General features: G+C 40.8%; 1 protein-coding gene across 7 annotated transcripts in view; it reads right to left on the minus strand.

Annotated features, from left to right (window-relative positions):
- Window positions 1-3779: 3779 nt before the first annotated feature.
- Lims1 (LIM zinc finger domain containing 1) overlaps window positions 3780-23354 on the minus strand; it is a 105517-nt gene continuing 85942 nt past the window's right edge. For 4 of the 7 annotated variants that reach the window (XM_031348432.1, XM_031348434.1, XM_031348430.1 and 1 more), the window contains exons 3-10: window positions 19303-19369; window positions 17536-17806; window positions 15702-15852; window positions 13914-14006; window positions 12164-12212; window positions 10294-10369; window positions 9925-10112; window positions 3780-7047 (exon numbers count right to left, since the gene is read on the minus strand). In XM_031348432.1, coding sequence (XP_031204292.1) covers window positions 9965-10112; window positions 10294-10369; window positions 12164-12212; window positions 13914-14006; window positions 15702-15852; window positions 17536-17806; window positions 19303-19369 — 855 coding nt within the window. In that variant the 3' untranslated portion in view covers window positions 3780-7047; window positions 9925-9964. The remainder of the gene's footprint in view (window positions 7048-9924; window positions 10113-10293; window positions 10370-12163; window positions 12213-13913; window positions 14007-15701; window positions 15853-17535; window positions 17807-19302; window positions 19370-23354) is intronic. The other 3 variants (XM_031348433.1, XM_031348431.1, XM_031348429.1) reach the window with 1 other exon arrangement.

Here is a 23354-nt window from a genome sequence, read left to right on the forward strand (position 1 = left end):
GAGCCTACGGGACCATTCCTATTCAAAGAACCACAGAGGATCTCTGAGTTTAAGGTCAGCCTGGTCGACAGAGTAAGTTCCAGGACAGCCAGGACTACACAGACAAACCCTATCTTGAAAAACATATGTATGTATGTATGTATATATGTATATGTATATATATATATATATATACACACACACACACATGTGTGTGTGTGTTTTTGAAAGACCCTTGTGGGGAGACCCCCACTCAAATCTCGGGAGGACATGCACCCAAGGAAACACGAGAGATCGTCTTGATGCAAACATGAGGCAGTTTAATATCGGAGCTCCAGGTTGACACAGGAGACAGAGAAATCGACCCCGAGGCTCAGGGGTTAGGGGTTTATATGGGAAAAGGGTCTGGGGGAACAGGGGAATTGGTGTGGCTATACATGATTGGCTATTTCAAATATCAGCTAGTGTACGTGCAGATCAGAGCGGAAAATTCCTAAGGGTGGTGCTAGTCGGAGTCAACGGGGTTTCTGGCTGACCTTAAACTATATCTAAGAGGACCAGATGGCCCATTACTCAGTGTCAGCCCAGGCACGTCTTTGCATGTTTGGGCCCGCCCGGACATGTCCTTGCATATTTTTGATCTATCTTTATGGTTTATGTCTTCCTGACCTGTCAGTCCCTGGGATATCTAACAGCTTGCTTGCTTTCATCCAGGCTTGTTTGGACATGCACGGGCTTGGTATGGGCTTGGCCCACTGTGTTTTCCTCCAACCTGTAATTTTCACAAGTCTCAAACTTAATTTCTCCTTTCACTTTCAAAAATTAAGTCTAATGCAGGTAACTTTAAAGTTTATAAAATAATATTCAAAATCATATATATATATATATATATATATATATATATATTTGTTGTTGTTTGTTTTGTTTTGTTTTGTTGTTTGAGACAGGGTTTCTCTGTGTAGCACTGGCTGTCCTGGAACTCACTCTGTAGACCAGGCTGGCCTTAAACTCAGAAATCCACCTGCCTCTGCCTCCCAAGTGCTGGGATTAAAGGCATGTGCCACCACCACCTGGCAATTACTCGGTTCTTAATGTCTTGCAAATGTCTATTTGCGGGTGTCATATGTGTCAAATGTCATATGTGAGTTCTGTGAATAGAGGAACCCTGTGTCTGAGTCTGACAGCTGTTATGGGACCTGCATGCTAGTTCACTTGGCCATGCCTTCTATCCTGACATTTAATATTCCTCTTAGCAAAAGCTAATTCCAGGGCTGAGAGATAACTGATTCCCCGACTTTGATACAAGGCCAGTCCATACCATAGGCTTAACCATGGGTGCCCCTTTAAACACTAGTCACAGGTGTCATCCTGTGGATCCAAAACACCCAGGGGGAAGAAAACAATACTATCTGTAGAAGAGACCTCTCCAAGTCACCTTCCAGAAACGACAGCGACCAGGTCTTCAGCTCTGCTCCCGTGACAAACCTGGAAGCCAACAGTAGATACCGAGAGCTAGGATTACCCTGCTCCTCCTTCTTTTGGGGGCTCAAAAGTAATATTTAGCCATAATGCTTCTTATAGGTTAGCCACGATGGTTACCTGGGACTGGACTCTGACACATGAAATTTGTTTTTACTACTAGTTCTGCTGCTTCTAAAAATAATGTTTACCAAAAAAAAAAAAAAAAAAAAAAAAAAATTGTCTGGCCGGGCAGTGGTGGCGCATGCCTTTAATCCCAGCACTTGGGAGGCAGAGGCAGGTGGATTTCTGAGTTCGAGGCCAATGTGAGATCCAGGACAGCCAGGGCTACACAGAGAAACCCTGTCTTGAAAAACAAACAAACAAAAAAAGAAAAAAAGAAAAGAAAAAATTGTCTGATATCCTTGGTAAGCCATACCAGACTATGCATCCAAATAACAATTGGTCCTTATATTTTCTTAAAACTCAATTCCATGGCTAGTTTGATTGGAGTCATGGGTGACTCCTTTATTCATGGGCCTCCCTGGTCTTCTTGTCCCTCCTTTACAGACTCTGTTTAATTAACTGGTTATTAAACTCTGTCAAACGATGAACAGCCTCTGTTAAACTAACATAGCTGAGGACCCAATGCAACCCCTTTTATCATGGGTCAATGCTTTGACTTTCCCTAAGACCATAGTCCTCATGCAGCTCTTCCCAGTGGCTGAGCAACATCCTTCTGAGATGAGCAGAAGAGTCTCACTCAGCCACACCAACAGCTTCGGAAGGCCCAGTTGCTTTACAACACACAACGAAAGGTTTTAACCAACCAAAATGAAAACTCTGAAATTTCTTGTTCTTTCCCTGTGCCACTCTGGCATGACGTGATTGTGGGTTTTGACTTTATAAACCCTACCCTGCTTCACTTCAGGGCAAGTGGCCTTTCTGGCAGGAGCCTGCTCAGTCACAGGCTTGAATAAAGCACTCTGAAGTGGCCTTATTTTCGTGGTGGTCTGTAATTTACTCATGTAGGTATTTCATGGATATACAAAGGCACGGGTACCCTGGCAGGCCTGTGAAGAGAGGGAAATCCAAGTGATAGTTGGGATTCAGTTTAGTGGTGGTGCTTACTGGATGTTACGGGTGGAATATGGACTATCTCCACGAGGCTCCAGTGGGTGGATCTTAAGGGTTATAGCCCAGAACTGGTTGTAGCCAAAGCCTCCCTCTACTTCCCGATCTGCGCAGATGTGAGTAAGCTGACTCATGCTTCCTCATCATGAGACTCTTCTTGTTAGGCATTTGGTCAGTGTGCAATGAATTGGTTAATCTACCAAATACAAGGCCAGGTTTCGAATGGGCCTCCAAACCTGAAGAATAGTTGATTCTGACATCCAGCCCTTCTGTGATATTGTGGGATGCTGTCTTTGGAGTAAGACAGGAAGCACCACCACGGTACTTATAGCTGATTACTTACAAGAGACCCTGAGCAGAGCAGTTTCCTTAGAGGAGGTGTGGGGGAGGCCACTAGACCTCACGTAAGATAGGAGCTACTTTTTCCCCTCTACACTCCCTGACCCCAGATGCAAGTGATTCTGCTCCAGAGGGACATGTTGTGAGAGGGGCTAGAATATGGAAGAGGAAAGGTAACTGAAGGGTGGGGCTCCATCTATGCAGCTTTGGGGGTTGTCTCAATGCTGGAGTGATGTAGATTTTCTATGATGCAGCTGTTTTTTTTTTTGTTTTTGTTTTTGTTTTTTAAAGAGAAGGAATATATTTGGTGGGTGTGCAGTCAAGTGTGGTGGGAGAGGGTGCCTCTGCGGGCCCAATGATGAGGCATCCCTCCCCCTTGAGGAACCAGGGCATAGTATAGAATAGAGTTTATTCAGGGGATGGGGAGAGGAGTTGAGGGAGTAGAGACAGAGAAAGGCAGAGAGAGAGAAAGATAGAAAAGGAGTAGAGAACTAGAGGCGGGCTATGAACATGTGGAGAGAGATGAGGGAATGGAGAGAGAGAAGCAGCAGGAGCAAGAGGAGAGAACAAGATCAAGAAGGCAAGAGCGATGCAGTTGTTTTAAAGTTACCTACATTTCTATAAGTAGCCTTCACCCATACTGCTGGAAATTAGTCAGTAAAATCATCACATCAGCAAGCTACATGGGTAGAATGGTTCTCCATCTGGGATGAGTAGACATTTATCTGTGTTGTCCCAGGAAAATACAAAAGGTACTAAAACTTGGCTTGTACACAATCCCCAGGCCATTTTCTTTTACTTACATATATGAATGTTTCTAACATACTAAACAAATATTTGAATTTTCAAAAATAGGTCAAACTAAGTGATACGTAACACACTACAAATAATTATGAATATTTATTAAGCACCAAAAGTACACAGCAATGGTTGCTACATAAAAAGCACAATTATTGATATAATTTCCTGCCATTAAGCTTACAATCTAAAATAAAATACAAGAATATTGTCAGCCTACATCCAAGTTTCCTTAACTTGGAATTGGCTACTTTGGCAAATGGATGAGGCAAAATGACCTATTTCAGGCAAAGTGTTAATAAGGCTTTCAACATGACATAAAAAATATTTTTTGTGTATCCATTTTCCATGTTACGTTAGGGTAACTAAGGACAAAAAGGGCACTTAGAAATTTCATAAGCACAATGAATTATTTCAAATTGTTCTCAGAAATTCAAACAGAGATGTTCACTGACAAATGTCATCAGCCAGTGAAGCTCCACAACTAGTAGGAACTGGATGACGTCTTTGTCATGGCCCCTTTTAGACCTCCATCTTCTTCCACACTATGGGCTCTAATGATACCCCACAGTGAAGCACCATCTCTAGATGAATCACCATGTAATTATGAGATCAAACTTACTGGAATATTCCTGTCTGAAGAGATGTGAGCAAAGACAACATGGGGACTCTGGCTAAGCGATGTCACGTAAGCAAAGGCAGTCAGGCAAGGCATACACCTCTAAAGTGATGGGGAAAGCACGGGAATGCCTGCCTTTCTGCTCCATGCTTCCAGTGAGGTATGTAAGAACTTAGCATCGAGACCCTAGACTACAAATTCTATTTGCCTAAATGCATGTACAATAGTTCATAAATACTTTTAAGGTAATCACTGCTAGTAATTCTTAGCTGACAAAGGCACACTAAAGAAATTTTGGTTCTTGTTGTCAAAAGCAAAGACAAATTTAAAATGCTAAACAAACACAAAGCATGTATATTTTTAATCATTTATAATTCTCTTAATTCCAAAAGAATATTAGGAAATAAAATGATTGGTTACAAGTTAGTTATCTGAAAACAGAAACGTATTCCATAATGTGCATAATCAAGTATTTTGAAGATTCATGATTACAAACTGTTAATGGCAGAGTAACAGCATCCTGAGATATCTATTTTTTTGTGTGTATATGTCTATATTTCTGAATGTGTGCGCATGTGTATGTGTGTATGTGGAGGCCAGATTTCAATCCTGGCTGTCATTCCTCAGGAGCCATCCACCTTGCTTTTCGTGATACAGGATTTCCCCCTTGGATCTGTGGCTCAGTTGTTAGGCTGAGCTGGCTAAGTCTAGAGATCTGCCCTCTCCAAGTTCAAACTCAGGTCCATTTTTCTAGGCTCCTGAGATATTCTTTATGGCAAAACAATACACTAGTGTTTTTGTTTGTGGGGATGTTTTGGGGGATAGCATCTCACACTGACCTAGAACTCCTGGTAATCTTTCTTCCTCAGCCTCCCAAGTGCTGAGACTATAGTGCAATGTTTGCAAAATATATCTTGGCAACTGAGAAAAAGAAGGTAACATGTTAGCAGCAGAAAAAATTTAAAAATGTTCATACTTTTGCATATTGAGCTTATACAAAAAGAATGGTCCAGATATTTCAAGATAAAAATTTTTATAAAACAAAACTCACTGATTTTTACTTAAAGTTGATACTCTTACTAGCCTCTTTCAATCTAAAAGTATCATTTATACTGTTTTACTACTTTATAGTAAATAAAACCCAGTTATGATGTTTGAAATGAAAAAGCCTTCATTAAAATATGTTTTAATAAATCAGCATAGTTCTAATAAGAGGACAGGAATTAACTTTCATTGGCTTCCTGAGAAAAGAATTAATCTCAGTCCAAATACTTATTTTGGTATTATAGGAAGTAGCTAGAATTTCTGATTATAGAATGCAGTTTTCTAAGGCAAGGTAAGTTAGATTATATATGAAGCATAGCTATTAGCACAAAGGTAATATGAGATACAGTCATTTTTTCTGAAACAAGGTTTTAAGATGCAGCTCTGGTTGGCCTAGGACTCACAGAGATCTGCCTGTCTTGGCCTCCAGAGTGCTGGGATTAAAGCCTAGTGCCACCACATCTGGCTCACACTCACTTTTGAAAGCCATACTCCAAGCTGCCTAATAGTGCATGTCATGTCCCACTTGAGTACTATGATTTTACAATAAGCTTAGAAGCATAATTGTATAATATATTTTTAAAATGCTTCATTTCCCCAACATCACAATGTATGCAGGATTTTCTAGATAACTTTTTTGTTTTGTTTTGTTCAAAAAATGTAAAAGACATTAGTAGCTAGTATGCTAAGTAATTTTATGAAGGAAAAATTTATAAGGAGAACGAAATAGAAAACTAAGCATAGTGATTTAATAAAAAAAAAAAATCAAGCCATTCTGAAATGTTTTGCTCTTTAGTAATATGCATGTTCCTTTCACAATGCTCACTGGATAAGCACATGCCTACACAGGATTGCTCTTTAGTAATATGCATGTTCCTTTCACAATGCTCACTGGATAAGCACATGCCTACACAGGACTGCTCTGGTAACCTACTTACCTCCCCTATAGAGTTCCCAGTTCATGATTGGGATTATATTCTTATGATATCAAGGAAAGCAAAGTTTGGGGTCCTTTAAAATGTGAGTCATGTAAAAGCTGACTCTTTAGAACAGTGGTTGTTCATTACATTTATTAATTGTGTGTGTTGGTGTATATCCACCATGGCCGACAGTGGAGCCTAGAGGACAACTTGTGGGAGTGAGTTCTTGTTTACACGACCCACCTGGACATGGTCTCAGATACTTTAAGGATCCAACTTAGTCCACTAGGGCTGGCAGCAAGTGCTTCTGTTGGTCCACAGAGCAGGGTGTTTAACTCTAAAGAGTTAAATTTATATTTTGGATGGCTCAATTAAAAATATCCTTTAACCTTTTTTTTTGTTTTTGTTTTTTGGTTATATACTTTTAATGCCTACAGACTAATATATAGCTAAAGAAATGAAAGTTCTGATTTCATGTGTGTTTTTTCATAGAAATAAACATTTTCTTTCATTTTACATGAGAAAAGGGAAATGAAGAAAACCATTCTCTCTAATGCTTTGATATAGTTTTAAGCAAGGGTGGATCAAGGTCGATCAAGTTAAGTAACATTGATTAGAAGAGAGAGAAAAGACACCAAAAGTTATTTCCTTCCTAAGGTCTCAGATAGTTTCTTAAGTCTTTTCTTCAGCTCCAAAGGAAATTTCTCATAGCACTTCTTACAGACTGGCTTCATGTCAAACTCCACAAATTTATTCCTAAAGGTAATAATACATAAAAAAGAAATTAGTGGAAATGTATCCAGCACACACATGCACAATATACACACAAACATATGATAAAGTGACATATATTCATGAAAGGACGTATAAATGAAAGCATACTGTAACACACTATATAAAATCTATATGCACATGGCAGTAAAGAACTGTAATTCTAATGTCAATTCTTATGATAAATGTAAAGAGTAACTGGTATCAATTGAAAAATATGTTTATATAATGACTCTATACTCCTACATTTAGAACATGTGATACTTATTAGATCTTATTCAGTGTTCCAGGAAATCTAATGTAGATATAATTTAGGTAAAGTTAATCAAATTTTAATTGTTTTAGATTTATTTATTTTACATGTATGAGTATTTTGTTTGCACATGTATCTGTGTACTACTTGGTGCTCCTGGAGGTCAGAAGAGGATGCTGGATCCTCTAGGAGTAGAATTAGAGGCAGTTGCGCCATATGTGTACTTAGAATTGAACCTGGGTCTTCTGAAAGAGCAGTAAGTGCTCTTAACTGCTTGGCCTTCTCTTCACTCTTAACCCCTGGGCCTTCTCTTCATCCCAAATAAAGTCAATCAAACTTTAAAGCATCAGGCGATGCTTCCCTCTTACCCCGTAGTTTGTTGAGACAGTCTCACTCTAGAGTCCAGTTGGCCTAGAACTCATGGGATTTTCCTTTCCCAGTCTACGCAGCACTGGGATTTTAAGTGTGAACCACCATGCTTGTCACCAATAAATTTATTCAAACATATTTATTTAAAGCAAAGAAAAACTGTTTTTTTTTGTTTTGTTTTGTTTTGTTTTGTGTTTTTTGATTTTTGGTGGGGAACAGGGTTTCTCTGTATAGCCCTGGCTGCCCTGAACTCGCTCTGTAGACCAGGCTGTCCTGAACTCGCTCTGTAGACCAGGCTGCCTTGAACTCAGAGGTACTCTTCCCTCTGACTCCCGAACGCTGTGATTAAAGCGTCCACGTCCCACAAAGAAATGGTTTTTATAATGTAAGGGATGCATTTTTTGAAGGTAAAAGGATCTTACTATGTATTTGGTATTTTAAACTAGGCAACTATAAGGTTTCATCTTTCCTTGTACAAATGATTTTCCTTTTGTCTCCTAATTTAAAAAAAAATTACCTTACCTGAAATTGTTAAAAAAAAAAAAAAAAGTTTAAATCATAATAGGTAATTTTAGCTATTGGGACAAAAAAGTTGGTTATCATTCTTTTTTTATTGTTGTTTTTTTCAAGATAGGGTTTCTCCATATAGTCCTGGCTGTCCTGGAATGGTTATCATTCTTGAACACTAAAGTAATGAGACAACTCTTAAATATTCCTTAAGTGGTAGTTCAATAGAGAACATGACTCCCCTTTTAAATCTAGAAGAACACATAGTACCAATTCACTTATAAAAAACTCTTAGTGGTCTCCATTTCTAATGTACTCAGAGCAGCTAATTGCAGGAGCTTAGTACTGCTGAATTCTGAGCTCTGCAAGTATATAACTATAACCTTTTCATCTGATGTGAAGTTATACTTAGAAAGCATTTGTAGAATAAGCCTCGTGATATACTATTATAGATAACAATAATTGTTTTTTTTTGTTTGTTTTTTGTTTTTGTTTTTTTCAAGACAGGGTTTCTCTCTGTGTAGCCTTGGCTGTCCTGGAACTCACTCTGTAGACCAGGCTGGCCTCGAACTCAGAAATCCACCTGCCTCTGCCTCCCAAGTGCTGGGATTAAAGGTGTGCGCCACCACTGCCTAGCTCCATTTGTTTTTTCCAAAGAAACTAATGCTGATTCAAATGGTACATGTTGCCAATTGGCAAATCAAATACTTGAGGGGCAGTTTGGTTTAAATGGTGGTAAGAGACTTGAATGTACAGGCCTGTCTCATGTGCAGGCTCAGCTCAGGTTTTCTGTCATTGTGTGGCTTAGACACCATTTCTCTGCGATTTTTAAGCAGTATTTGGAACAGTTTTTAAGTACTTCTACATCTGTCAACTGTTGCTGGTCTTTGGTTTCTCTGCTGCCTAAACTCATTTAACTGAGGAATTCTGGGTGTTGGATGTTTTTGGAACCACATGTATTCTGTAACTATAACTAAACTAAATATTTTCCCAATGTTTTCTTAGAACAAAAACTATTTTTGGTGGTAAAAGCTTAAAATATATGATTCCTGTTTTAGAGAGACTAGTTCTCTTGTTTGAAGTTTATGTTTGTCTTTTAATTCTTCAACAAAAGAAAATAAGAAAATTAAACAAAATTTCTTTTAGAGTTCAAAACACCATGAGGAAAAACATGAAATAATCAAGTCAATAATTCAACAGAATGTTCAAGACTGAAGTATATCCTATACAAAACAAGAGTAAGAGTCTGGAAACTCAAGGAAATGAATTCACAAGCAGCAGGGAGGGGGCATGCACAAGTACTGCAGAGGGCAGGTTTGCTATGTGATCTGGATGGCTTTGCTCAGTTAGAGGACATGCTAAGAGAACTCAGCTCTGAGAATATATGTGGTTCTAAAAACATCCACTTACTTCCCCAGTTCAATGATTTTAGGCAAAGAAACCAAAGACCAGCAGCAGTTAATTGCCATAAAATACTTTAAAACTGTTCCCACTACTATTTAAAAGTTGTAGAGAAAAGGTCTCTTTGTCACACTGTGACAAAAAAGCTGGGCTGAGGCAGGTATGTGCACACAAGCCCAAGTATGGCTCTCATTAAGCTTTACTTGTAAAAGATAAAACAATTAAGTATACACAGGACAAGTATTTCAATCTCCACAAGTGGCCACAAAAACATGCATTTTAAAAAAAGAAAGAACAACAAAAAAACACGCAGAAAATCCTAAGAGACTAACCACAGAGAAGCAATGAGAATGGTGTGAAAGGGATAGAACGTTACAGACACACTGGCTTTCTCTTTCTCTGCTTGTCCTTATCCTTTGCTTCTCTCTCCCGTTTGGCAAGTCGCCTCTTAAACTCTTCTGGCATTTTCTCATAACAGTATTTGCAGACTGGCTTTAGATCAATTTCAACAAACTTATCCCTTTGAGTAGAACAAAGAAGGGACAGAACAGGAACAATTAAAGAAGAACATTTATTTTCAGAAGGACTCAAGAGAAAAAAGAAGACAGGAATCAATCACTTCCCCTCTTAGATTCTAAATGGCATCATCATCTAAAACCTTTTAGCTTTAGTAGTCACAATGGACCAGACCAAGTACTTACTTGAGTGTCAGTTTGGTATTGCAGGTGGAACAGGCAAAGCAGCTCACGCACCAGGCCTTGTTGAGGGCAGAGACCACTGTGGGGAAAGAGATCTGATCACACAGGAGCATTTCACGGTGGGAAGGAGGGCTTCAGTTTCCAGCCCTGAAGAACATAGACAGCTTTTCCCAGACACCTAGAGGAGGAGCTCAAGCCTTATTTCCTGAGAGGTTCCTTCACTCTTGAGACAAAGTTCGACTGTGAAGCCCAGGTTGGACTGAACTGCTGGTCTCCCTTCTTCTTCTTCTTCCTCTTTTTTTTTTTTTAATTTTTCAAGACAAGGTTTCCCTGTGTAGCCCTGGTTGTCCTGGAACTCACTCTGTAGACCAGGCTGGCCTCAAACTCAGAAATCCACCTGCCTCTGCCTCCTAAGTGCTGGGATTAAAGGAGTGTGTCACCACCACCTGGCTTACTGGTCTCCCTTCTTTAGCATCCTTGATTCTGCAATTATGTATGAGCACCATCATGCCTGGTAAGGAGTTTTTTTTCCCCCTCTTGCAAAAGCACAGCCCAAAAGCTTGATGCTATTTGTGTGCTTCTAAGCAATTTACTTTTTGTTATGGCTATCTTTTCACCTGTTTGTCTGTTTGTTGAGGCAGGGTCTTACTATGAAGCTTCTGCTGGCCTGGAACTCACAATATATGGCTGGCCCCAAACTCATAGAGATCTCCTGTGTCTGTTTCCTAAGCACCTGGCTTTTTTCACATTATTGCAAAGATAGGTTTCGATTTAAGCAAGACTATTTCTGTGTTTTGTTTTTTTTTTTGTTTTTGTTTTGTACACCTTTGTGCATGTGTGGGTGCACATGCATGTGCGTATATATGAAGAAGTCAGAGGCTGACATGGAGTTTTCTTTGATCATTCTCTATCTTATTAATGGAGGAAAGGTCGCCCAGCTGAACTCAGAGCTAGCCAGTAGTTAGTGTGGTTGGCAGCTTGCTCTGGGGAGCCCCTCTCTACCTTCTAAACTCAGGAATTACAGGCAGGCCGCACTTCGTGAGAAGCATTTCCATGGTGCTAAGGATACAACTCTGGTCCTCATTACACAAGCAACTCTGAGCTCTCTCTCTAGACATTGAGCTCTCTCTCTAGACACTGAACTCTCTCTCTAGACTCTGAGCCCTCTCTCTAGACCTCTTTTGCTCTTTTTAGCTTTTAATTTTTCTTTACTTACAAACTGGAGACACTGACACTATTCCCCCTCAGCACCGTGGACAGCAGATAACCTGTCTGTCTCACGGTGTTCAGATGAGCTTTTCTAACAAGGCTTGAAAGACCCCTGAAGCAATATGTATTAGATAAGAAACTTTAAACTCCCGATTTTAATGTATCTGACTTAAAGGGGTGTTTCTTTCGAAGTCCACTATAAGCACATAACTTCCTTTGTCCCTTACATGACAATGTCCCCTGCAGGGAGGAGTTAAACTGACTGCAATGCACAAACAACAGTCCTGAACTAACCCTGATTCCCTGATTAAGTGACGTCTGCTGAGAACCAGAAGCATGCAGCAAACGTGGTTGTTTAGAACTTTGTCAGGAAATTTCTGGCAGGACTGGTTAGTGAGCATGAGCAGACACAGCTGCTTCCTCTGTGTCACAGGCAACGTGTCCTGCCTGGTGAGCCTACACAGTGAGTCCTAGCGACTGTACCGCTTGTCCCAGCTGTGCTGCCTTGGTAAGCCATCTCACTGTTGGAGAGTTCTGGAGAAGCATGCCAAGAGGAAAGCAACTGACAGGAGCCACGGTACAACCACAGGAGCAACTAGCTTCTTTCCATTTTCCCACCACTGTTTTTATGACAAAGTGGTCCCATCCACCCACAGATACATACCATCACCTTCTATGACACGGTTGCAGTGGAAACAAACATCACCAAATAGCTGAGAAAGAAGACAAGAAACAAGTGGTGAAGGCTCAAGCTGCATTAGATTTAAGTTTTTAACAGCAAATATTTATATGATCTCCATTCTGTTTACCACTGAAAAACAAGTAGCTGGCAACTAAATCTGAGAATTTATTCTTTCTAAAGAAAATTAGTAATTGATTAGTTACAATGAAACACTCAGTTTTCTTCACTTAAACGTATCTTTCCTTGTGATAATTTGATCACCAAAATAACAAAACATACAAAATAACCCAATGCCCAGGAAGGAGGATGGTGGCTGTTCAAGCAGAATGCTGAAGACAACTGAGCACGGAGGGCACTAAACTGGGTAACTCTCATTTCCACCCAGACTTTTTTTTTTTGCTTTTTCGAGTCAGTGTTTCTCTGTATATCCCTGGCAGTCCTGGAACTCACTCTGTAGACCAGGCTGTCCTCGAACTCAGAAATCCACCTGCCTCTGCCTCCCAAGTGCTGGGATTAAAGGCATGCGCGCGACCACTGCCCTGCAGCAGGTAGCATTCTTGCATGCTACTAAATGTAAGGAGAGAGTGATGAGAAGGACATTCATGCAGTCAGAAATTGACTGTTGACAGGTTGTTTACTGGTAACTCCCAGTGCAATATAGTCCACAGTGCACCTGGGTGGGCACCAGTGGAACAGCAACACACAAGAGGAGAGATGCTAAGGGAGACATACCACTATCTGTTCAGGGTTCCAGCCAAGAGCCCACAACCTCAAAATAACAGTGGAGAACCGTCAGAAGAGACGAAAGGAAAAGGATATATTAAGGAGACTGGAGACATTCCATATTTGAGGAGGCTAAAGAAATATAATAATACTGACACTAATCTTAGAGCAGGAAAAAAAAAGAACTATAAGAACATTATCGGGCTGGGTGGTAGTGTATCACAACACTTGGGAGGCACAGGCAGTCTGAGTTTGAGGCTAATATGGTCTGCAGAGCTACTTCCCAGACAGGACTATACTGAGAAACCCTATCTTGTAAAACCAAAAGCCAAAAAAACCAAAAAAAAAAAAAACAAAAACAAAAATCAAACAAAAAACCAACCAACCAACCAACCAACCAACCAGCCAACAATGTACCCACCCAAAAATTCAAACCAAACAACAAAAAAATTTGCCCTTGCCTTGCAAAAAAACAAGCCCCAAACAAAACAAAAACCCAACAAACAAACAACCAAAAAACTATGCATGGGCTGTAGAGGTGGCTGCTCTTCCAGAGGACCCAGGTTCAGTTGCCAGCACCCACACAGCAACTCACAAACACCTTTAATTTCAATCTCAGGAGATCCAATGCCTTCTTCTGGCCCCCACAGGCACTGCACACATGGGGTTCACAGACACACATTCAGGCAAACACTCATATACATAAAATAAAAAATAATCTCAAAAACAACAACAAAAAACTATAGACAAATGCGCACACAAGTCTGTACATAAAAGATATATGTATTAATATAAAGCTCTATTTTTATATAGAGGAAGCAAAGGGAGATTATGGGTAAAGGTAAATATATAGATATTATTTGTACACTATTTAGTGAGTATTCTGAGACTCAAAGATTTAAAGCACATCTCTGCAGACCAATTCACATTTCCCAAGAACCTTTTCTGCAGCGGAGACAGGGATGCTTCCATTTGCATCTATCAAATATCTAGTAAGTATAGCCATTACCTGATTATAGTGAGTTTCACAATAGGCCAAGCCCTTCCTCTCATAATGGCGATGTCCAAGAAATGGTTTTTCACATTTGGCACAAACAAAATGCTGGAAAAACATTGAATAGATTATTTTTAAGATACTATAATTTGATTTACTTAACAAAGTAACCTCAAAGTTAATCAATTCTTAGAGAAGATAGTAAGATTAATAACCAGATTTTCATCCCCTTTTTTTGGTGCCTCACTATATAGATCTTATAGCTCTGGCTGACCTAAAACTTGCTGTGTAGACCAGGTTGGTCTGTAATTTACAGAGATCTGCCTGCCTCTGCCTCGTGATTGCTGGGCTTAAAAGTGTATACAATCACACCCAGCGAGACCAAATGCTTTTAGGGCTTCAGTTGTGATGTTTATGAGGCTCTAGTGGGTTACCTTAGGAAAACTAACTGCTCAGCAGCAGGGCATGGCACACACCCTTAATCCCAGCACTAGGGAGGCAAAGGCAGGCAGATCTCTGTGAGTTCAAAGTCAGCTTAATCTACACAGCCAGTTTCTGGACAGCCAGGGTTACACAAAGAAACTCTGTCTCAAAAAAAAAGAAAAACAACAAAAGATAACTACTCAGCAGTTAGAAGCACCCACTCCTCTGGAGTAGGATCTGGGTTTGGTTCCAGCACCGGCATGGAACTTATGACTATCCATAAGTCCAGTTCCAGGTGATCTGATGCCCCCGTCTCACCTTCACAGGCACCAGGCACACACATGCAGGCAGAAAATTCATACATATACAATAAAATAATCTTTAAAAAACAAAACAAAAAAACCCAGCCCATCAAATAAGACATCTGAAAGAAGAGATGGGCATCCCAACAGTATTTATAATTGAGAATAACTCTTGTTAGATGTGACAATGTTGTCCTCAAGAAAGATTTAAGAGCTGGGCAATGGTGGCAGCACTTGGGAGGCAGAGGCAGGCGGATTTCTGAGTTCGAGGCCAGGCTGGTCTACAGAGTGAATTCCAGGACAGCCAGGGATAAACAGAGAAACCCTGTCTCGAAAAAACCAAAAAAAAAAAAGAGAAAGATTTAAGAACAAAGTACATATCCAGCATTATGCTGTCATGTTACAACGTTCTAAATTTTTTACTTACTATAAAGTTGTGCTGGTTCATTTTTGTCACTTGACACAAACTAGTCCATAGTTTTAGGAGTTGCCTCTATAAGACTGGCCTGTGGGCATGTCTGTGGGATATTTTCTTATTGCTAAGGATGTGGGAGGGCCCAGCCCACTGTGGGTGGTGCTATCCCTGGGCAGGTGAGCCTGGGCTGTTGTAAGAAAGGTAGCTGACAATGAGTCTGGAAGCAAGCCAATAATCAGCGTTTCTCCTTGATCCCTGCTTTAGTTCTTACTTCTAACTTGTAATCCCTTTTCCCCTAGTTGCTTTTAGGCAGCTGTTGTTTGTTTTGTTTTTGAGTCTGGGTCAGTCTCAGACCCAGAGTTTTTGACTCTATAGTCAGTCAGTCCTAGCTGTCCTAGAACCTACTATGTAGAACAAGCTAGTCCTGAACTTAACAGAGATCCTCCTGGCTCTGCCTCCCAAGTGCCAGGGTTAAAGGAGTGTGCCCCCATACTTGGTTTGGTCGGGTTTTTTGTTTTTTTTTTTTTAGTCACAGTAATAAACTAGGACAAAGTCAACTGTTGTTTTAGATGTCTACATTTCATCCTTAGACTGTTATCTTGCTAGCACACTTGAGGCATGGAGATTGAAAGCACTGGCTCCCCTTGCGCAGGCTGTACTCACCTCTACATGCCATTGCTTGCCCATGGCATTCACTACTCGCCCTTCAATGGGCCTCCGGCAGGCGCCACAGATAGGGACCCCCATCTTATCATGACATGGCAGACAGTATAACTCCCCTTTCAGCTCCCGAGCATCAGCAGTTAGCTCCTTCCTGTCCATCAAGAGACATTAAACTGAATACTATTGTACAACTGAATGGATACCCAACAGAGGTAGCAGGGTTTTTTTTTTAAACAAGATTTTAAAAGATATAATTATAAGAATCCCTGATAATTTCTATTTTCCCCTCATTAAAGGTGATCTGAGAAACCTGAATTAAGAGACTTGGCTGGGTTTCAGGTTCTTACTAGTATCTTGCATTAATGGTGAGAAACAAGGAAAGGTCTGACACATGCCACTTCAGTCATGTTTATCATCATTGTCTTATAATAACATATTAAAACAACCTTAAAACAACCAGTGCTGGCCAGACAGTGGTGGTGCATGCCTTTAATCCCAGCACTTGGGAGGCAGAGGCAGAAGGATTTCTGAGTTTGAGGCCAGCCTGGTCTACAGAGGGAGAGAGTTACTTCCAGGACAGCCAGGGCTATGCAGAGAAACCCCGTCTCGAAAAACCAAAAAACAACAACAACAACAAAAAAAAACACCTCCCAGTGCTGGATCCATGATTGTAATCCCAACAACTTGGGAGGCTGAGGACAAAGGATTGTGAATCTGTGGACAGCCTATGATACATAGGTGTTTATTAATATAAAAATATAAATTATATTGAGTTCAGGGCACATGAGCTGAGAAGCTATTGGATGTTAATGGCTGCAAGTGAAAGAGGAGTCATTCAGGGGTGTTCAGACATTGGTATAAGCAGGCCCGTACTGGGCCTGGGAAGTTAGAAGCTCATTCATGAAGAGACCATTCTGCTCTGTCTATACATTTCTCAATCAAAAACTTAACATGAGGGCTGGAGAGATGGCTCAGCAATTAAGAGCATTAACTGCTCTTCCAGAGGTCCTGAGTTCAATTCCCAGCAACCACATGGTGGCTCACTCTCTGTAATGGGGATCCAATGCTTTCTTCTAGTGTGTCTGAAGACAACTACAGTATATTCATATAAATAAAAATAAATAAATCTAGCCCTGGGTTCAATTTCAGCATTCACATGATGGCTGACAATCATTTTTAATTTTAGTTTCAGGGTATCTAATAAGCTCATCTGACTTCCATGGCCACGAAGCACATATGTAGTGCATATACTGCATATAAGCAAAACACCAATACACACAAAAAATAACTCAAGTAGGACTCTTTTCAGTAGAGTGTCTATAGCTATTTCTGCTGGATGTTGTAAATGCCTAAGCTGATGATGTGACTTCTACATGCTTTCTTAACTGGGCTACTCTACTCATTTCTCCTTGATGTTGTAGGCACTTGATTTGCTGATGTTCCACTGTCTGTCTGATGCTTCTTATGTTCTGTCTTATTGTTCTTTTACTTTGCTTACTACCTACTTAATAAACTCACTCATTGACCCTGAATAACCAGCTAACACAGATCACTAGGAGAGCCATTATATAATACTCTTGGTTCTTCTATAGGCCTAACACTAAAGTTGGAGAATTGAGAGTTTAATTCTACGGCAGACCATTTGCCTAGACTACACAAGACCCTAGATGTTACATAGTATATGCATGTGTACACATGCACACATGCAAAATACAATAAAATAAAATAAAATCTTGAAGAAAACAAGCTGGTTTGCTGCAGTAACAGAAAAATAGGTAACTCTGCTCCTTTAATTCTACTGTTTTGAACAGTGTCAGGGAAAGTACTGTAATACCCGCAGTTGGCACAGTTGAAGTGGTCTGGATGGTAAGGGTCATTCTTGAAGATCAGAGGCTGTTCATCAATGATGGCATGACATTTCTGGCAGATGTATTTTCCAAGGCCTCTGGCCTTTTCACGATTATGACATGGGCGACATAGATGTCTGCCAGCATTCTTGACAAACCCTATGTCTGCCAGCACCTCCTGGCAGAGGTCACATCGGAAGCACTCAGGATGCCAGCTGTTGTTCATGGCTTTGATAACCCGGCCGATGATGAACTCCCCTATAGGAAAGTAAAGCACAAAGAACGTTGTGAGGTGTCTTGTTTGCTATAAATGAAAGGGAAATGTTTATGGAGGGATCGACTCTAGTGTTCCTCCAATACTAAGCTACTGCCTTACCCCTAAGTTGTCTTTAAGATATCACTTCTCCAGCCCTCAGAATTTTCCTGTTTACTTTTTGACATAGAGCCTCAAATGAGTCTTTACACTTGAGATCCTCCTTTCATGGACTCCCATGTACCTGGGATTACAGGTTTGCATTACCAGCCTAATTTAAAAGAAATTAAACTTTTACACTGTGTCTGTTGAAGTAAGAGAACAGATAAAAGGTCTTTCTCTCATCTGGATCCTCCTTTTTAATTTTGTAGCCATATTTTAAAACTGGCCATATTGTACTGTTCTATACTGTACCATACCGTACTGTACCATAGCATAGCATGGCTTTCCTTTCCAAGCTCTTCCAGTGCCTCTTAGTTGTTTATGCCCACAAGTGACATAGACAGCTGAAATCTCCAGCATTCTTTTCTTTCACTCTCACTTACACACCCCCTCAATCCTCTCACTCCATGAGGATCAAATCAAGGGCCTTATGAATACTAAGCACATTTCTACCACTGCATGTTATAACTTCAGTCTTTACAAAGTATTTTCTGTTTTTTGTTCTTGCTGTGTTTTTGCAACACTCACTTCCTTTCATTAATCATTTTTAACACTGAACTCAGGGTCTCCAAATTCTAGAAATGTTCTAGTTGAGTCACCACTGAAGTGGCTACAATGAGTGAGTCAAGTACATACGCACCTTTATCCAGTCAACTGGACATTCCCTGCCTCCTCCCTGGCCAGAACACAAGTAAGTTGGCAAAGGCTATCTGTAGAGGGAAAAGCAGTGCCGAAGGCCCACTACCGGCTTTTACCCATGTGTCCATAAAAAAATCAATTTTCTCCAGGTTGTGGTTCTTCTTCAGTTCAACAGCAAAATAGAGAGGACAGATAAACCGTCTTTTATAATTATTTATAAGCACCATTTAGAAAAAAAATGTACTCTCTAGTGTTAAATGACTGTCCAAGTTAGCTTTACCTGTTAACTTGAGGCATCCTACAATCACCTGAGAAGGGAGTCCCAGTTGAGGGGTTACCCAGATCAGAATGGCCTGTGGACATGTCTGTAGGGGAGCGTCTGATTGTTTGTTATCTAGGAGGTCCCAGCCTACTATGGCTAGCACAATTCCGGGAGCAAGTGGCCCTGGACTGTGAAATATACAACAGTAGCTGAGCTTGAGCCTGACGGCAAAGCAGCATGCTGTCTCCGCAGTTCCTGCTCCAGGCTTCTGCCCTGCCTTCCCTCAGCACTGCTACCTGAAGCACAGATGAAATCAGCCCGTTCCTCCCCTCTCTTGCTTTTAGTCAGTGTTTTCTCATCGCAACAGAGACAAAACTACAATGGTGACTTATCTGAGTGTGAAACTTATTTTCACTTACACTCAGCAGTAACACTTACCACACTGGTGGCAGCAGGGAGCAAAGAGCATCTGGAAGTCATGCTCACAGTACTTCCTTCCTTCAAACTGAAAGAAAAGACACGAAGGCCATCAGCTTTCATGTATATGTATGCATATGTATATACATATGTACATGAGACAAGCACAGAATGAGATTATTTCATGAAAAGACAAACAAAAGTGGCTTCTGCTGTTGTTTTAGAGTGTGTGTATGTATGTATGTGTGTGTGTATGTGTAGGAGAGGTTGTTTGTTTGTTTGTTTATTTATTTATTTTTGGAGACACAGTCTCACTTTGTAGTCCTAGCTGTCTGTCCTGGAACTTGTGGTGGAGACTAGGCTGGCCTTGAACTCACAGAAATCTTCCTGCCTTTGCCTTAGGAGTGCTAGGGTTAAAGGTATGCGTCACCTGCCCAGCTAACTTTGGGACCTTCCATATTCCTCTATGTTAGTACAGGGAATAAACTGCACAAACATGAGGTACTCTAAAACCAGTATTAAAAAAACAAACCATATCAAACCAAAAAAAGGTGGCAGAGTGATGAATGGACAAGGCTCACTGGCCAGACAGCCTAGCCTGATTGATGAACTAACTTCAGGCTCAGTGAGAAACATTGTCTCAAAATATAAAAGTGCAGAACAATCAATCTCAATGTGCACATGTACAGGTACATATGTGCATGCACACATGCACACACACCCCACATACAGAAACTATACAAGGTGAGGACACAGCGAACAGCTGGTCACCTCTGGTTGTGTACATATTCTAACTTTAAGGATTATAAAATTATTTATTACTGTTTTATGTGTTGTGTCTGCATACATGCCTGTGCACTTTGTGTGTCTGGTGTCCATGAAGGACAGAAGACAGCATCAGGTCTACTAGAACTGTAATTCTACATGGCTGTTAGTTACTATCTAGGTGTTATAATCGAGTCTGGATCCTCTGCAGAAGCAGCCCTTAACCACTGAGTAGGCTCGCCAGCCTCATTTACCTTTATAAATTTAATGAAATATACAGACCTCTTCAACCCAGATAATTTGCATATATGTAAAACCCCCTCCTGCATTATTTCAGGCCAGTATTTAAAATTTTTCATTGTAGACTTAAATATTTACAAGAAGTACATATTTTAGAATAATTTTTAAAAATTATTTTTGGGTATGGCTTTTTTTGCCTGTCTGTCTGTATGTCTGTACCACTTGCATGCTTGGTGCTCATGGAGGCAGAAGAGGGCATCAGATCCTGTGAAAACTGGTTGTTACAGACAACTGTGAGCTGTCCTGTGGGTTGTGAGAATCAAACCTGAGTCCTGCAGATGAGCAGCTAATCTCTTAACTGAGCCATCTCTCCAGCTCCTTAGTTATTTTTTTAAGACAGGGTTTCAATATGTAGTCTTGGTTGGCCTGGAACTCAGACTGACCTTGCACTCACAAGGAATTATAACATTCTGGAAAGATAGCTATGTTGACAGCTTTAAAAAGATTTATTTATGTTTATTTAAAATGTGCATATGTCTGAGGAAGCATGTATCATCTGTATATGGGGTACATGTGTGGCAGGTGTTGAGTTGCCTCACCCATGGATGCTGAGAACCAAACTCAGATGTTCTTAACAACTGAGCCATCTCTCTAGTCCTGCTCAGAGCTTCCTGTCAATGCTCTGTGTTTGCCCAACAGGGACTCTGTGTGCATGCGTGTGTGCATGTATATGCTAGGGGCTGTATTGAGGGGGAATGGTACCTAAATGCAAAGTCAAAGCAGATAGAGGTCAGAGGATGAACTTGGTTATCAGTCCTTGCTTTCTACCTTATTTGACACAGGGTCTCTTGTTCACTGCTGTGAACAGTTGTACTATAAGCTTTTAAGAATTCTCCTGTCTATCTCACTCATTTTTCCATAGATATACACTAGTGCATTTGGCATTTGGGATGTAGGACAACACCAGGCTCTTTATTCAACATGTAGCCTTGAGTTGTTGTGCTCCATCCTCTGAGGGCAGGCTTTCCTCTCATTCTATTACACATCTCCTACATTTTGGTCCTTTGCAGAATACAGCTCCATGAACACAACTTTTGAGGGCATGGTTTGGAGGCAGAGTCTCACTTAGCACACAAATATTTAGAATTTGTGTGCTGGAAGCTGCATCAGGAACAGGGAACAGATGTCTACTTGGTTGGCATGGTTCTTCAGGATAATTTAGACAACCTGGAAAGGTGCCCAGCAAGATGGAGTCTTGTTGCATGGCTGTAAATTCTCCACTGTTTCAACTGCAACATGGCTTCCCCTCCAAGTAACCTGTGTGTAGTCCTTCCACTGGATGATATAACATGGGGTGTGAACCAGTTTGTCCGCTGGCCTATACAAGCTACTACAGCTCAGCTCTTGGGTGCAGACCTTATAGGGAACAGGGCATGCTAGGCCTGAGAAGATGTGGAACATCTCCCAGCTGCAGGTATGCACTGTGGCCCTGGCTGGAGATACACCATTTTGTACTCAAGGCATGCCAGATTCTAGCCTTTACGTGAGGTCTGAGGATCTGAATTTAGACTACGAAGCCTGCACAGCAAGGACTTTACATACTGCCCATCTTTCCAAGTCATTCTCAAGAACTCTTTTAAAGAAGGATGCTGTCTTTTGACATGACTCAGAGGTATACAAGTCACACAAGGAATGAAGTCTGACTACTCTCTAAACTCTAAACCCACAACATACCAGAATACAGAACACTCGACACAGTTCACAGGATGAAGCCAAGGTTCACCCTAGATGAGAAAATACACAGGGTAGGAAAGGTGGGGAGGCTTTAAAGGCCTGTGTTCCCCTAAGTGATACCATTTGAGAGGTTTCCCGATGCAAGTCATCACAACAAGAATGAAGATCCTTTTCTTTATAAAGTGGGAGAAGCAAGCGCAATTGTGCATAGAAATATATTAGCAGTCAGACTCAGAAGAGCCAGGCAAGCCAGAGCTACCCCACAATGGGATCTCTTCTTTAAAAAGAAAGAGAAAGGGGTTGGTGAGATGGCTCAGTGGGTAAGAGTACTGACTGCTCTTCCAAAGGTCCTGAGTTCAGATCTCAGCAACCACATGGTGGCTCACAACCATCCGTAATGAGATCTGACGCCCTCTTCTGGTGCATCTGAGGACAGCTACAGTGTAGTCCACCAGAGCGAGCGGGGCCGTCCTGAATTCAATTCCCAGCAGCCACACGATGGCTCATGGCCATCTGTACAGCTACAGTGTACTTATACACATAAAATACATAAATATTTAAAAAAAAAAAAAGAGAAAGAGAAAGAGAGGGGAGGGAGGGAAGAAGGAAGACAGACAGACCCAGGAAACAGAGTCTAAGTATTCAGGAACTGATTCCATTGCAATAACCTGCACTCTAGATTCTGTGCTCCTCTGTGGTGCAAGACCCAGTATTAGGACTACCACTTTTATTCCAAGAGACTATGCTGTAACAAGCTGCTTCTTTTCCACACACTGTAGAGACTATGAAGCACAAAATATTTAATTAAGAGTCAGGGGAATCCCATACGTTAACCCAAGAAAGTTTGGGATATAAAATGAAGAACAAACCAGAAACAATAAATTTTGAAGAATCAAATTCCCATAAATACTATCTTTTTAGATAACTACACTGGACCCCAAGCCGATTTAAAACAAGGAATACTGTATTAGTTACCTTCTGTTGCTGTGATGAAACTCTGACCAAAAGCAACTCAAAGAAGAAAGGGTTTATTTTGGCTCCAGTTCCAGAAGGACAGAGTTCATCATAGCAGGGAAGGCGTGCCCTAGCAGCAGGAGCAGGAAGCTGGCTGATCACATTTTTATTCACAGACAGGAAGCAGAGAAAGAAAGCAGGAAGTGGGGTGAGTCAATAAATCCTCAGGCCCACTTCCAGTGACGTATTTCCTCCTTCAAGGTTTCACAACCTCTCCAAACAGCACTACCAGTGGGGAACCAAATGTTCAGATAAAGGAGCCTATAGGCAATGTTTCTCATTGATATCACCACACATACAATAAGCAAGAAATATTATGT

This window comes from Mastomys coucha, unplaced genomic scaffold (assembly GCF_008632895.1).
Source record: "Mastomys coucha isolate ucsf_1 unplaced genomic scaffold, UCSF_Mcou_1 pScaffold3, whole genome shotgun sequence".
NCBI lineage: Eukaryota > Metazoa > Chordata > Mammalia > Rodentia > Muridae > Mastomys > Mastomys coucha.